Below are 16,221 nucleotides of genomic sequence, written 5' to 3'. Positions count from 1 at the left end.
CCAATGCAGGAGGAATCCAAAAGTTTTGCAAATAGTAGTAGAGTAGCTTGTGGAAGTTTTTTTGAAACATTTTCAGGCTTGTTCGACAAAGTACCAACGCGAAAAAGAATATGATTACTAGTTGTTTATTGGAACCGAAGATGGAATATTGACATTTTAGTCCTTTCGCACAGGAAACTTTTAGTAGATTGTTGAAGTGATAAAATATCTTTCGAATAACTCGTATCAACTTGAAATTGGAGAAAACAAAGGACTATCGACTGGGTTATTAACAAATATATCGGAACTATAGATAATTAACATATCGTTGAAGAAATTAAATCCAATAGAACTGACATGAGTCCAATAATGTATAACCAACTTAGCCGATATTACTCAGCACTAAAATAATGCGCTTGCACCGAATGCGGACAGTAACAAGTTAGTTTCTAACTACGGAAAGTTAAATACTGAGCGTTATTGTTGGCCATTCTACGCTTTTATTTACATCGGTTGGCTTTTTAATTAAATGGTTTTAAACTTACGGTAATTGGAAACACTTGCTGTCTCGATTTATGTAGCGGCTTTAAGGGTAGCGTGAATTCGCCCACGTTCTTCCATGTCGTCTAAAATTATTGCCCCGTTTTCGTAACCTGTTCCTTCGGAACTCGCGTATGGCTGCAACGGAAAACAATAATCTGGAGGCAAACAGTTTTGGGATTATAGACGTGCAGTTCAGCTTATTCTACAGCTTATTGTGATCCGCAGTGAATGTAACTTGTATAACTGGGCGGTCAATCGAATACATATTTTCGAATATTAAAATGCATATTTTCACTATTGACTACAAACAAAATTTAACAACTGCAACAGACAACATCATTTTAATAAACGAGTTATTTAAATGAATTACATAGATTCGAGATAAATTATAAACCTGCCCACACGTGAAAGTTAATTACACCAAAAATGGAATCTCGATCGCTTACACCATTTCTGAGTTAGTCCTGAAAATATATTAATGGAAATTTCATTTTTTAATTTATCAACGGAAAGATCTGTTGCATTCAGTATTTTAAATTTCGGATGCAGTCCATCATGGTGGGTTGTATAAGCAAAACGAATTGAATTGATTTCCTTTTATTTGCTTTCCATTTGATCTAAAAGCTAAGTGTAGGAGAGTAAGTAAGGAAACTAACAATTGAATGTACGAATATAAAAAAACATAAACCAAAGCAAAAGGAAGTAAAGCTTGTTTTATCTATTTTTTTGAATTAGGAAAGTTTTTCAACTGTTTTAAATTCAGCTTTCAAGGTATTGTGAGTTTTAAGAAATGCCACTTATACACTCTTAGTCTGATATGGTTTAATGTGAAGCAGGATTCCTGAATCTGTTGCGTAACTTATTATATTATACGTATTATACTGTTATGTATTAGACAAGTTCTTGGAATAAAATAAAATAATATAATATAATAATAAAATAAAATAATCTCTGGACATGACGTATGTCGGGACAGTCCCAACGTATTTGTAAAGAATTATTTTTTAAAATATATATCTGCCACAACAATAATGAATTATTTTTCCAAATTTAAAATTTGTTGCAGTGGAAAGACAGAATGACACGAACGGGGGGGGGCAGGGTCATGTTTGGATACTTTTTATGTGACAAATTATGATCGGGGTTAAACTAAAAACTACAAACTACCTGAATTAGTTAGTTAAAAGAGTAAAATTATTTGAAAATTTGGATTTTTTTTAATTATTAAAAATTGGAAATTATGGAAAAATATCAATTTTTTAAATTAAAAGTTGAAGGAAAAATAAAAAAAAAATCAAGCCAATATTTGCATAAATTTGAATATCATTTTTTCTTTTAATTTGAAACTCGATTTTAATAATGTTTGTTCGATGTTGTTGGTAAATTTATCTACACTACTACCCAATTTTGAAATTTTCGTGTTTGGATCACCATATTGCCTGAAATTTATACAAGGTATTTTCTTTAATCACCTCAAATTAGAAAATGATAAGAAAAAAACAAGAGAAGCAGTTATGCACAACAAAAGTTAAGAAAGAAGTTGCTAAGTTGGCAAGGGTGTAGATAAATTACTAACATACCAGTAGTTCCTATAGTGATTATGGACTTTGCATATTTCCTTGGACTTATTAGTATGGACTGATCGTCCTTAAGTTAAACTAGAATGACCTGAGTGTTAGGAAGTTCCCGATTTTAGTCCTTGTATTATGGAAAAACTTTGAATCCATGAGTTATTTTGATTATGTCGCCGAGTGTTCTAAAGCAATAAAATATGGCACAACCGAAGGGGAAACAAACTTTTAAACAGAAATCGTTAGAAAAGGAAGCTATAGTCTCGACATGTTCAAATGTTTTAACATGTGATCAATATAAAGGCCTAATTCATGTAACACCTTTAAATTATTTTTGTAGGATTACATTGATATACGTTTTTTCTGACGTTTGAAGAAATAGTTGTAAATTTAATTGTTAAAGTGCTGCTTTAAGACCTTTGGACAAAATCCAGGGATATATGAGATGTCAATACGCACGACATGGTGGAGTTGTGTAAATAAAACAAATTGAATTGAATTCCTTATGTTTGCATTTAATTCAAAAGCTAAGTGTAGTAATTGCCATAATATAATCGAAGATGGGAAAGTAACAAATTAATAAAATACCGTAAAAAAACATTACATTTTTTACATTACGAAAACTTTATTTTAATTTTAGCTTTTAACGAATTGTACGTTTTTAAAAAAGCCACTACGAGTCCTCTCCCAATCTGACACAAACGATATGGTTTAATATAAAGGAGATTTCCTAAACGGGTTGCGTAACTAGTTATTTCCGTGCAGAGTTATACTTCCTTTATTTTTATGTATGAGACAGGTTCTAAGACGTATATGCTTAGAATATTCTCTGTTCTAAAATAATCTCTCAACATATTTCTAAAGAATTATTTTTTATAAAATATATCTGTCCCAACAATAATGAATGAATGAATTAATACAGTCATAGTAACATAATGTTCAAGCTTTATCAATTTTACAGGAAAAATAATTAATACACTCAATATTTGGATAAATTTGAATTTCTTTTAATTTTAAATTCGTTTTTAGTAATTTTTGTTTTATGTTATGTTTATGTTTATATAATATGGCACAATCGAAGCGGAAATAAATTTTTAAATGGAAAATATTAGAAAAGGAAGCTATAGTCCGATCTGTTAAAATGGTTTATCAAGTGATTTTGTACAATTTGAAGTTATTATATACTGGACTATGTCTAATTATACGTTAGCTTTGTTCTAGTTTTTGGTGATGTTTGAAGGAAATATTTTAAATTATAATAAAAATTTATTGTTCAATTATTTCTGTAAGACCTGCGGCTTCAAGTTAGTCGGACAAAATCAGATAAATGTAAAAAAAAAACAATTACTCTCCAATTCAAAATTGAACCACAGCAGTTTTTGGAAACAAATAAGTGTGATCCCGTTGTTGTTCATTTATAATTTAACAAAAAACTGTTTTTGTTCTACATATTAATAAAATCATATTTCTTAAATGTGATCCATTTTAAATTGAAATTACGTACATATTTAAATTTAATTTATAATACTCGTTTTACCCCAAAAATTAATTTAGCCGTAGTTGCAATATTTTCTTAAATCTAGAGAGGTGAGTGTTAAAACTTTTTGATGCAAATATTTTCCGATATTTTCTAATGCTAAACAGGCCATTTTAGTACAACACCAAAACAAACTCCTAGAAAATATGTAAATTTGGTAACAAACTAGAATGGCCTGAAATAGTCTGTTTTCAATATTCCCCCGTATTCTTTTATTGTATTATTGCCGAAATCTTTAATTTTTAGAATATTTGAAAATTAATTGTTATTAGTGTATTCATTCATTGTTAAATTGCCAGTTTGACCCCATCTTTTTGTTCATTTACAGTGTCTTAATTGGCCAGTTACCAGTCCATCAGGTAACTTCCTCGAATGTGTTTCCCGTTCGCCGTAACTAACGATTATTAACTTGGGCATGGGCATTTGGAAATGTTCGTCCCCAATTTAGGTAATGAAACTCATTTTCTCAATTTCTTTTCCCAATTTATGCGACTTTTCGCCAATCGTAATTTTCAGGAAGTTGTTTTTTTTCTTATAAATCAATCGTAAAACTCCCACTCTAAGATTTATTTGATTGTTATGTTTTGCTTTTCCCCGGAAACCGAACACATCGATATAAATCTCCGGCAATCAGTGGAAACTAAACCTATTTGGGTAACGTGGAGCCCATATAACTGACGTAATTGTGTCGGTAAATCAAATACAGAACAGAGAAAAGGCAGAAGCTGTTACAGCTGAAAAGTTCTAATGACGGACGTTGGTGTATCTAGATAGATGTAGAGATAAATGTAGCTTTATTTTCGACGACTCAAGATAGTGCTGGACATTGTCATGCACGTATAAAAAAAATGAAGGCAAAAACAACAACGATGAAACGAATACGTTCAGGTGTTGTCTTAAATCTTACTCGCTAAATGGGTTTCTTGAAAGTACGTACAAGATCAGCCTTGTTTATATAAGTAGCGCGTCTTAAAACGAATTTACTAGGAAGTTCTAATAAAGAATGTGGTGGAAATGAGTCAGGGAATGAAAATTTCCAAGGCGTAAACAACATGGTCCGTATAATGCACATAAAGCAGGACCTTAGTCAGATAGGAATAAACGTAAGGATAAGATTCAAGTTTTAAAAAAATCAAATGAAGCAATAAACAGAAAGGACCACAACAGTCCAGAGTTTATATAAAGTCTGATGACTTTCTGAACACGACTGTGTTAAATTGTGCTTAAAGCGGACCACTAAATCGCGAGTACAGAAGCGGAGCAATGTTCAATTAATATTTACTTTATATTTAAATATTTACAGTTGCGTTAATTGCATTCCTTAGAGCCTCACACGATGCATCATAAAGAACAGAAAAAGCTTCATCTCCAAAAAGGGAAAATAGGTAAGGAGCAAGGGGATATATATCATATACAAAATTGCGAACAATAGAGGGCCAAGTAAGCCTCACAGTCTGAAGTCTGACACGTATTAAGTTCGCAATTTTACTAATAGTCTTAGATCCCACTGGAAAAAATATGTCCTCATCGCTATACCAGATGAAACATATTTTTTTAATAATAAAATTTCTTAACAAATAAGTCCCCGACTGATTGCCAGTCCATATCCTGTCAACACTATTTTTAATAAAAAATTATTTAATTATCTTTTTTTATTTCTCACCTGTTATTCTTATACCAAATAAATTTAGTAAAAATCTGTAGTAAATAACATGTAGAATAAACCCCCCTGATTTTTCCTGTCATTAATACGTGGCAACCAGGTGTAAAACAGGTAATTTATCAACGGGCCAACCGCCCAATATAAACTAGGATTTACATAAACAAAATAGTAAACAACAAAATAAAATAAAATAATACAAAATTAAAAGAGAATGCAATAGATAGGTGAAGACCATACCCTAATATGACAAACATTGGTTTTCCAAAATATTAATATTAGTATAGTTAGTCGACACGACAGTAAGTACATATATAACAATATAGAAGCACCAATACAATGTTATACAGTACTATTGCGAAGAATAGCGGAATAGTTTTACTGACAGTCTTTAAGATCTTTTTTAAATATTCTTGCAACCTGGAAGCAGATCCGAAAAGCGATTCGCTAGTGCAGCTGACCTAGTAAGAAAAGAACTCTGTCCATAGTACGATGGAACTCGACCTGGAAGGTCTGGCGCCCCGGGGGGGTGGGGGACGCGAAGCCCAATCTTACATAACAGCTCAGGTCCATGGGCATGGGCATGAATGCATGATCCTTATGCATGCGACGAATCTGAAAAGTTGTAAGTTGAAGAGTTTTCCAATTCCGAGTAATCAACGTCCTCAAGTCCTTGGTGCTCCTTAAATGCTATATACCGCACTCTTCTGATGGTCTGTATGTGGACATTATACGAAGGTGACCACACATAGGAACAATAATCCAGGTGTGGATGCACGAGGGAGCAGAACAGTAATCTGGAAGTCCACTGTTCAACGCTTAATAAAGCCCAAAATCTGAACTGATTTAGACACAATAAATGAAACATGGTGTGTAAACTTAGAGTAACACTACAAGATTCCTTATTACGGAGGCCTGCAATAACGGTGACCCTTTCATGTTATACGTAAAATGCATGGGGTTTCTGCTCCGGTAGAAGTTCAGTAGTTGGCATTTATTAATATTGAGTTCCATTCCATTCAAATTGCACCATAGCGATAATTGATCTAAATCGGATTGGAGTTTTATACAGCATTATGGACTCTCATATAGAATTTTAAGTCGTCAGCAAATAATAGGAAAAATGCGTGATGATAACATGACGTAATATCATTCACATAGACATTGAAGAGTAGGGGTCCCAGGTGCGATCCTTGTGGACCACCAGAAGGCACTTTAATTTCGATTGATTGGAAGTTTTGGACGCGCACAATCTGCACTCTTTCAGTAAGGTACAATGTTAACCATTCCAAAAGTTTTCCCTGGATTCCAATGTTTCGCAATTTTTTTTATTAAGATTTGATGATTTATTCAATCAAATGCTTTGAAAAGTCTGTGTAAATGGCATAAACGTGAGACCCCCACCCCAATGATTCCAGCAGAAAATCTGTAAATGTAAGCAAATTTAGCTCAGTGGAGCGATGGGGGAGAAATCCAAATTGTTGGTCGATGAAGCAACCTTTCAGGCCTGCAGATAAATAGTCACATACTAAACTTTCGAACACTTTAGGAATACAACTCAGGATACTGATGGGCCTATAATTGTTGACTGGCGAGTTGTCGCCGGATTTTAAGATAGGGGTAATGAAGCTTGATTTCCAGTAGTTTTAAAAAGTTCTCGTTTTTAAAGAATGGTTAAAGATAATATAAAGTGGTCTGGAAAGTATGAAACTTCAATGCTTAATAAAATATGGTAGGAAGCCATCGGGACTGGATTCTACGTTTTTGTCTAGAGTCGAGAGTTTCTCGTAAATAGATGAAATCGAAATGTTCAAGTGTGAGAGGGTGATATCTCCGGAAGATAGTACATCTTTAGAGACACAGTCCTTGTCACTATACATATTCGAAAAATAGTCTGCAAATAAATTGACAGAACAGAGCACGCTCACGTCGCCAAAGTGTACAACCGATGGAATAAAGTCCTTTTTAATGTTGACGAACTTCCAAAAATTCTTAACGTTTTCTCTTAAAGACGATTCAGTCAGAGATATATATTCCTGGTAACACTGCACTTTTAAAAATTTACATTTAGCTCTTAAGCCTGAAAATCTTTCACAGTCTGAATATAACCCGGTCCTAAGATATCGTTTATGTTATTTCTCCTTCTCAATTATTGTATCTTTAAGCTCTGGGGAAAACCAAACTGGAAACTTCTTAGCCGAAAACTTCTTTAAGGGAACGTAAATATCGATAGCTAAATAAACCACATCGTAGAACACCTTGACCATATCCTCAAGGGTTCTGTTAGCAAATAACTTATCCCATTCGAACTGCTACAAAAACTCAGTCTGACACCCTCATTCTTGTACCCATAAAATTATGCAATTGTAGCTTTATTTATTGCGAATAAAATGTTATATGATTGCCAGTTAAAATCCTGTGAAGAATAATGATTGCCACGAATCAAAGTTTATTTGAGAATAGGGAGCAAACGTGAGCGTTATATAAGGGGTGTTTTTTTTTTCGATGTATAGAACTTTAAGTTGCAATAAAACAACGATGGATTATTCGATTGACATGAATTTTATTTATCCGAAAGATAATCTTATGTCATTACATTTTAAATATGATTTCTGGCATATGACGGCCACGGCTGGCGCGGATGTAGTCCAATCTGGACGTCCAATTTTGGATGACTTTTTCCAACATTTGTGGCCGTATATCAGCAATAACACGGCGAATGTTGTCTTCCAAATGGTCGTATCGTGTCGTTTGTGGCTTATCCGCATAGACCAATGACTTAACATAGCCCCACAGAAAGTAGTCTAGCGGTGATACATCACAAGATCTTGGAGGACAATTCACAGGTCCAAAACGTGATATTAGGCGGTCACCAAACGTGTCTTTCAATAAATCGATTGTGGCACGAGCTGTGTGACATGTTGCGCCGTCTTGTTGAAACTACATCTCCTGGACATCATGGTTATTCAATTCAGGAATGAAAGAGTTAGTAATCATAGCTCTATACCGATCACCATTGACTGTAACGTTCTGGCCATCATCGTTTTTGAAGAAGTACGGACCAATGATTCCATCAGCCCATAAAGCGCACCAAACAGTCAGTTTTTCTGGATGTAATGGTGTTTCGACATATACTTGAGGATTAGCTTCGCTCCAAATGCGGCAGTTTTGGTTGTTGACGTAGCCATTCAACCAGAAGTGCGCTTCATCGCTAAACAAAATTCGCTTATGAAAATCGGGAACAACGGCAATCTCGTTTTGGGCCCATTCGACTAACCTACGCCTTACTTGATGATCGTTTGGCTTCAGTTCTTGCACGAGTTGAATTTTGTAAGCACGTAAACCAAGATCCTTTCGCAAAATCTTCCATAAAGTGGATGGGCACAGATCCAATTCCTGTGCTCGATAGCGGATGGACTCATTCGGGTCTTCCTCAATGCTACGCCCTACAGCAGCAATAGCTTCTTCTGTACGCACTGTACGGCGTCTCTGGGGATGCTTGTTATCAATAAGAGTAAACGTGGTGCGAAAACGTTCCATGGTTAATCGAATTAACTGCTCTGATGGACGATTTTGTCGACGATAAACTGGACGTAATGCGCGATACGCACAGAACCATTATTTTCGAAATAAAATTGCACTATTTGCAAGCGTTGTTCAGGCGTGAGCCTATTCATGATGAATTGCCAAACCAAACTGAGAATAAATCACTTGACAGCTGTTAAATCGGTCGCCATATTGAACAGTAATGCCAACTTTTATACATCGAAAAAAAAACACCCATTATTTTATAATGGCAGAGAAGGATGCATTATAGCAGCTGCGCAGTAACATCTGTCAAAAAAGAGAAAGGTGAGTGTTTAGTTCTCTGTGTAATACAAGAAGATAAGTATATTCTCCCACTTTCAGTTGGTGAGAGACCACGTTTTTAATATATTTGTTTTATGTGTATAAAAATCCTTTTCTGCTTCTAATATTTACTAGTGTATTACGTTAAAAATTTACATAAAAAATGGAGGAAGTGTTTTTTTGTGTAGTGAAGAATCGAAAACTATTGACTTTGACAAGCAAAAAAGACAAAAAAGTGGGTTCAAGTATGGTGAGGGGTTATTTTAACCAAAGACTCATGGCTTAATTTACCTCCAATGCCACCAGCTCTATTCTCATGTGCTGGTAAAATGATAAAAAGAGACAAATCTGTACTCTCTAAAATTTTGAAATCTGAAGACGAAACAAATGTACCGAAAGAAATAGACGTTGAGGTTGTAGATGGCTTTTATTTTTTACATGTCATTGGATCTTCGGTGCCGCAAACATTTGGCAAAGTAGCTGAATCTGTTCTTATAAAACTAAAGAGGCGCACATAATTTTTGATTGTTATCTTACGCCTTCAATCAAAGATACAGCGCGCCAAAACCGACAAGGATTTGATGTTCCATAAATAAGAGTTGCAAAATTATTGCTAATGCGAAAGATTCTCTTCATTTTTTTGGGGAGGCGATGTGGAACAATTATTTTTTCTTTCTTAAAAGGTTTTCTTGAGCTTGGATAAATTATCACTCTTCACGTATTATTTAGAGGAAACAAAAAGGAATCATTAATTAATTGAAACTCTGTGTAAGTATCATTTGTTTTTTGTTTCAGATATATGCGAGGATCATGAAAAAATCCTGCGCATTTTTTCCCCTGAATCGCGACTGGTCGTCGGGTCATTCGCTCCTGAACTTTGCAGTCCGGTTGAATTCCTGCGGGATTATTTCAATATCTCCCTCATTTCTTGGAACTGTCCCAGGGTGAGTGACACAGATTAATAACACTATTTGCTTCTGGTTCGGTTCCGTAACTTGTTTTCGATAGAATAAAACAACTAAATTTAATAATAAAAACATTTTTATCATCTATAATTATATTGTATAAGATGGCATTCAAGTGCTACTGAGGGTTCACTAATTTGAAAGCAACGACAATTAAACAATAAAATATTAGCTAAAATATTATCTGTATTTCGATCAGCGAAAGTCCGTGTATATCAATCAAGTGTATAGTGTAGTCCAAAATAGCTTGTAATTTTGCAGTTAATTATTTCTTTGCTATAGTTTAGTTGTTGCTGAGTATACGTGTCCCACTTAAGAACGGTACGTCGTTGTAAAATCTTTGATTATGGTTTGATTTTCATTTTTTTTTGTTGGGTAGATCTCTCAAAAACAACATCAACTTAAAGTCAATGCTAACTGGGACTAATTTTTGATGTCAAATATCGAGAAGGACTTTAAGGGATTTTTTTAAGAATAAAGTGTCAACGAATTCTTATTCAGGACTGCATAAAAACTAACTATACAGGGAGCTCGAAATATCGTGGGCAAGAATTACTGCTGTCGGATTTTGATAATTCTTTTTTGCTGGATAGATCTTACTAAAGTGAAATGAAACGGTTTTTTCGTATAGCTATGACTAAAGTCATGGCTAAGTGACAGTTTTTTGAAGCGGAAAATCGAGAAGTACTTTTAGAGATTTTTTTGAAATTGAAAATGCCAATAAATTCGTTTTCAGGACTACCTAAAAGTAGCTAGATCAATGACCAAAGTTTTGAATGTTTTAAAAAACACATACAAATTTCAATAATAATGATAACAATGGCTTTTTAACAACAGTATTAATAAATCTTAGTATTCGAAAGATGTAAACAAAATTAAAATATAAATTATCGAGTGAATTTGACGTCAATCAATTTTGATATTTCTGTTATTTTCATTATTAGATGGGAATTAAAAATCCTTTTTAATTAAAAAATACAGCATTGTAAACAATTTTTAGTTCATATATAATACGTCTCTAATCATATTAAATTTTAAGAAAATCGTTAGTGCCTTTATTCGAACTTCATGCAAATTACTATAGTTTAAGTTTGACGTAATCCTGAAAGAAATCCCTAATAGTAAGCTATGATTTCAGGTTGATGTAATAGGAAACTTAAGGGTTTAGTGCGTTTTTGAGAGATTTATCCAACAAAAAAAATCAAAATCAAACCGTAATCAAAGATTTTGCAACGATGTGCCTTAAGCGGGGCGCAAATGATATTTCAAACACCCTGTATTGAAACATATAAAAATGGAGATAGTTGGGTTCTAAGTACTGAATAAGAATTCGTTGTCAACGGTTTTTGAAAAAAATCCCTAATAGTATTTCCCTCTCCTCTCTCCCTTTTTAAGTGGTCTCAGTTGGCTATTACTTTAAGTTGAAGCAATAAGCAAAACAAGGTTTTAGTGCTTTTTTCAGAGACCCACCCAATAAAAAAAATCAAAATCGAACCATAAACAAAATGTGTTTCTTAAGTGGGACACACTGTAACAATTAAATTAAATTTTAATTAATTTTCCCGTTGTTTAAGCTGATTTACCTTAACTTACGTAAGCACTTATTTTGCGTATGGGCATGAATGTATGGAAATTTTAATAAAACTCAGATAGTTTTCAAAAGTTTTAATTTCGTAAAATAGTTGTTGTGGTTGGTTTTGCAGGCAATACCGCAAATGTTACTGATTTACGGCTTTTCATTACAATTTCGAACGATATTAGTGCCTGTGGTTGCACAGCCGATTTAGTTTCGGCCCTTTAAATCAGTGCTGGATAAAAATTTCCGACCATGAACTTTCCACTCGGAATAAATCCATTTACTCTGTCTAGAACGCGGCTTTCACTCGCGGCCCACGCCCAAACTTTCAAGTTTGGGACGTTAATTTCTAGGCGGAAACTTTTTCAAACCGAAAACACGATCCTTTTGCTAGCCAGCCCGTCTTTTAAAATTGAAACGAAAGTCTCAAACCGAGTTCTTCACGTTTTAAGCGTTGATAAAATACAGATCCTAATATACAAATATAAATATTTTTTCCATAATTGTTTGATTTTTTTTAAATGTCTTGATTTATTGTTAGTTTATTGTATTAGTTTTGGTTAGTTTAATTCATTCACAAGTTCAATTTCTACAAGTTTGTTTGGTTAGTTTGGTTGTCCCAATTCCTTGATTATACTGATGAGTTTAAATTTAAATATATAGGGTGTTTCAAAAAACGTTCCTTTAAATTATGTTGGGTTTATTTAACGATTCTGTCGAGCCTATAACCTCCTCACTGATTAAGTGGACTGTGTATTGTTCACATTTATTTATTTTACTTTTTAATTACAAAAGAAACAGAGCACAAAAATAATACGCTCTTCGACTTCGTCGCATTTCTCTCGCCTCGTCTACCCCGCATGATCACGACTACTGAGATCAATCGGCAGCGCTCGGTGAATCACAGAAATGAATGTGGAATGGGTGGGGCCTAACGACTTGGCGTTAAATATATTTACTAACTTAAGAAAGTAATGCCCAACATGGCGAAAATATCTTAAACAATTTCTATGCTAAATAGAATATTAAAAAGTCACGTTAGTTTGGTTAATCCGTAAGTGTGAAAATGCCTCTCTTGTGAGGACAGTCGCGTCGTATATTGCGCTACTAGATTTCTATATATTTTTTACTTTTTTAATATAATTTGCCATTAGAAGGCAATCTTGTTTAAAGTCAAGTGAGTTTTTTGAGGTTTTCGCAAGTAAGACTGACTGAATTAATAAAACAAGTAAAAGCAACATTGCTTTGAAAATTAAAGTTTGCCGGAAGTAACTTTTATGATCAAATCAAACTCTTTCTGAAACAATACAATTAACCAAACTAAGGTTATTTTTTCGGATAAATTTTTAGAAACATCCAGTGTAATTTCAATGCTATATTATTTGTAATCAGATATGAAATATATTTTAAAGAGTTCCTAAATTATTGCTAATGCGAAATACGAAAACAATTTTTGAAAAACTTATTAACTCATTTATAAAAATATTTTGGTCTTAGTCTTGCTAAGGCTAAAAAAACATCCAAACCAATTTAAGTTAAGATATATATAATTGATTAATACCGTTACAAAGAAGGACGATTAGACTGGTAGCGGATATGACTTTCCGTCGGTACATGTCCTTAAGAATCTGCTCTGTATAAAAGCCTATGTAGATGAATATTACTTGACGAAAGATATCCACAGCTATAATATAAGGAATAGGGATGATGTCAACATTACCTACGGTAGGCTAAAACGATCCCAGGCTCAGTCAGAGTAAATTTCTGATAGCACTATGTAAACCCTTTCTTTTGCATTTTCATTTCATATATGACCTTTAATGATAGGTTTCCTGGATTTAATTTTAGATTTATTATATCGTACTGTGCCTGTCGAGAATGTTTTGGTAAAGTTAAATTTTTGTTTCACTTAATTTTAATGTTAGTTCCCAATATAATTCTTATTTTATCTTAATAAATATATATTATATATTATTATTATTATGTATATTATATACGTTAAACGTATATTATATACCTTTTTTAATTTTAAGATTATTAAAGAAATATATATTAAATCGTCGATTCGGTAAAGTTATAATATTTGAACGTGAAAAATATATTCCTTTCAGCGACTGAAAAATGTCGAAGGAGACCTTCAAATCCCTTCAGCTCCCGAAATAGCCGCAGGATTTGCGAGGGTAGTAGACGAAATGAAGTGGAAGTCTGTCGCAATAATTTCAAGTGGTGAGTGACCCTTTTTATTTCCCCTTTATCCATATATACATATCTTATTGTGGCGTCGCATTTTTGATAGGAAAAGTTGTTTCCGAGATACACTTTACAAATGACGCGACGCCATTTAACGTTGTCGACTTTTACATTGCAAATAACTTTTGTTTTATATTATTTAGTGTACTAGTTCGTGGTATACTATACTATACTGTACTATAGAGTTAACAGCTAACAGATCGATAAAATTTAACACGTGGTTACAAATATTTCCTATTCATCATCTAAAATAGTGGATCTGTTTTAAGGCTGCAAAATCAAATTCTTGAGTACATTCATCTTCATTCATCAGTTTTGAATATCATTTTTCATTGCGATAACGTCGAAAAGTATTAGCACTTTCTAGTGCAAACTTTTCACAACAAGAAAAAGAAATGTTAATATAATTCGATTCGATTACCAATCATTGAATTGCTAAAAATAATATGATTTTAATAATTCAAGTTTAGTACTTTCAACATATTTTAATCGTATTAAGAAATTCTACGTTAAAACGAACGTTTTTTTGCATATAATAACCAGGAATTGATTGAAAGATTATTTCACCGTTCCCAAGGAAAGATGGAAAACTGAACCAAACATCACTTTAATCGAGATAATAAATTACAGCATTAAACAATTCGACTTGATGTGGTGTGATGTGGGTCAAAAAAGAAACCTGTTGGAGAGCTAGGAAGATAGAAACAGCTGCCAAAGAATACCTGACTATTTCATTGCTAACTAATCACCAATTCGATTCGAGTAGCATCCCCACGTGCAGGGTGTTCGAAAAGAACGATGAAAGTAGAGTAGTAGAGTAAGGAAAAAAATATTTGTTGTAACGTAATAAATATATAAAATAGCAGTTACACAATAATATCGGGTTAATGTCATCAGCCGTATATTTTAATTGTCAGGGTTTCTTAAATAATGCGGATTAATATATTAATTAATAATTGGAGGCCAAAAATATTATTATTGTCCGAAACACATGTGTCCGCCGAGATAGAACATACCGAAATAAACATCGATGGTTATCAGCTGGAGCAGTGTACCACGATAAATAGGAGAACTGGTGGGGTAATGGTTCTTGTACGAAACGTTATCAAATATGAGATCTGCGATATGGAGTTCGTTCAGAACTATGTCTGGTTATTGTCTCTGGAAATTGTCGCTAGCGGCTTAAAATATTTGTTTACTGTTCTTTGAATTGATTGAAAATGCGCAGTTTTTGGATTTTTTGTCTGACTATTTGGATCGAATATCTAATTTTGAAGGAGTCAATATTATAGTTGGAGATTTTAACTACGACATATTAAACAAGTCGTTTTAAGGTGATAAGCTTTTAAAAATAATAGATTCCAATGGGTTCAATCAGATTATCACTAGTCCAACATGTATAACTGATAGTTGTCAAACCCTTATTGACTATATGTCTCTAATGAAAAAAACCTGGCGCACAAAGTACACTTGACACCAAAAATCAGCGATCATTGCATTTTAACCATTGATATCAAGAAGTTGTCCAGAAATTACGTGATAGATTCTTTCAGATGGTGCTGGGGAAAGTATACTGCTGAACAGTTTCAAACTGAAGGTTCAGTGGGATGGTTGGCTCTCAAATGTTGATGTGATTACCAATAGATTTGTACAAGATATTACTGCCATGCTAAATACAATGTGTCCCAAAGTAAAATCAACAAGGAAGCAGCAATATAAAAATGAAGCATGGATAACATATGAAATAAGGCAAATGATTAAAGAAAGAGATAAAATTTATGTTAGGGCTGTTCGTTACAGAGACGTGGAGTGCATATAAAAGATTACGAAACAACAATAACTAGACCATCCGTCAATTTGATGTGTTTAGATCTAAACCAGTATACGGAAAATCACAGCGTCACGGAGTCCGTGAGGTTTGAAAACATTTCATTAGTTCACTTAAAAAGGATTGTGCGTGGAATGAAAAATGTTGGTGGGATGAATATGGCATTTCAACAAGAGGCTTCGAGGATGCTTTTGCGGTGGTTGGAAACCGAATATTGGATTATCAACGCGTCATTTTCTAAAGGGCAGTTTCCAGATTAATGGAAATCATCTTTGGTGGTTCCAGTGCCGAAGGTTCCAGGTACTAAGCTGCATTCTAATTTTAGACCGATCAACACTGTGCCAGTGTACGAGAAATTATTTGAACTCGTTGCAAAGGAGCAGCTGCAGAGACATTGTGACGAAAACAATTTAATTGTCACTAGTCAATCGGGATTTCGAACGGGACATTCTTTCGAGACTGT

General features: G+C 33.6%; 1 protein-coding gene across 2 annotated transcripts in view; it reads left to right on the top strand.

The window, feature by feature from the left end:
- The window catches only part of LOC132696079 (retinal guanylyl cyclase 2), a 134,853-nt gene that overhangs the window by 17,773 nt on the left and 100,859 nt on the right, over positions 1-16,221 (top strand). For both annotated transcript variants that reach the window (XM_060660659.1, XM_060660658.1), the window contains exons 3-4: positions 9,935-10,083; positions 13,792-13,906. In XM_060660659.1, the coding sequence (XP_060516642.1) occupies positions 9,935-10,083; positions 13,792-13,906 (264 nt within the window). The remainder of the gene's footprint in view (positions 1-9,934; positions 10,084-13,791; positions 13,907-16,221) is intronic.

Source organism: Cylas formicarius, unplaced genomic scaffold (assembly GCF_029955315.1).
Source record: "Cylas formicarius isolate icCylForm1 unplaced genomic scaffold, icCylForm1.1 PGA_scaffold_1__22_contigs__length_36826433, whole genome shotgun sequence".
Classification (NCBI taxonomy): Eukaryota; Metazoa; Arthropoda; class Insecta; order Coleoptera; family Brentidae; genus Cylas; species Cylas formicarius.
The sequence above is the reverse complement of the archived record's forward strand: the minus strand, read 5'-3'. Positions and strand labels throughout refer to the sequence as shown.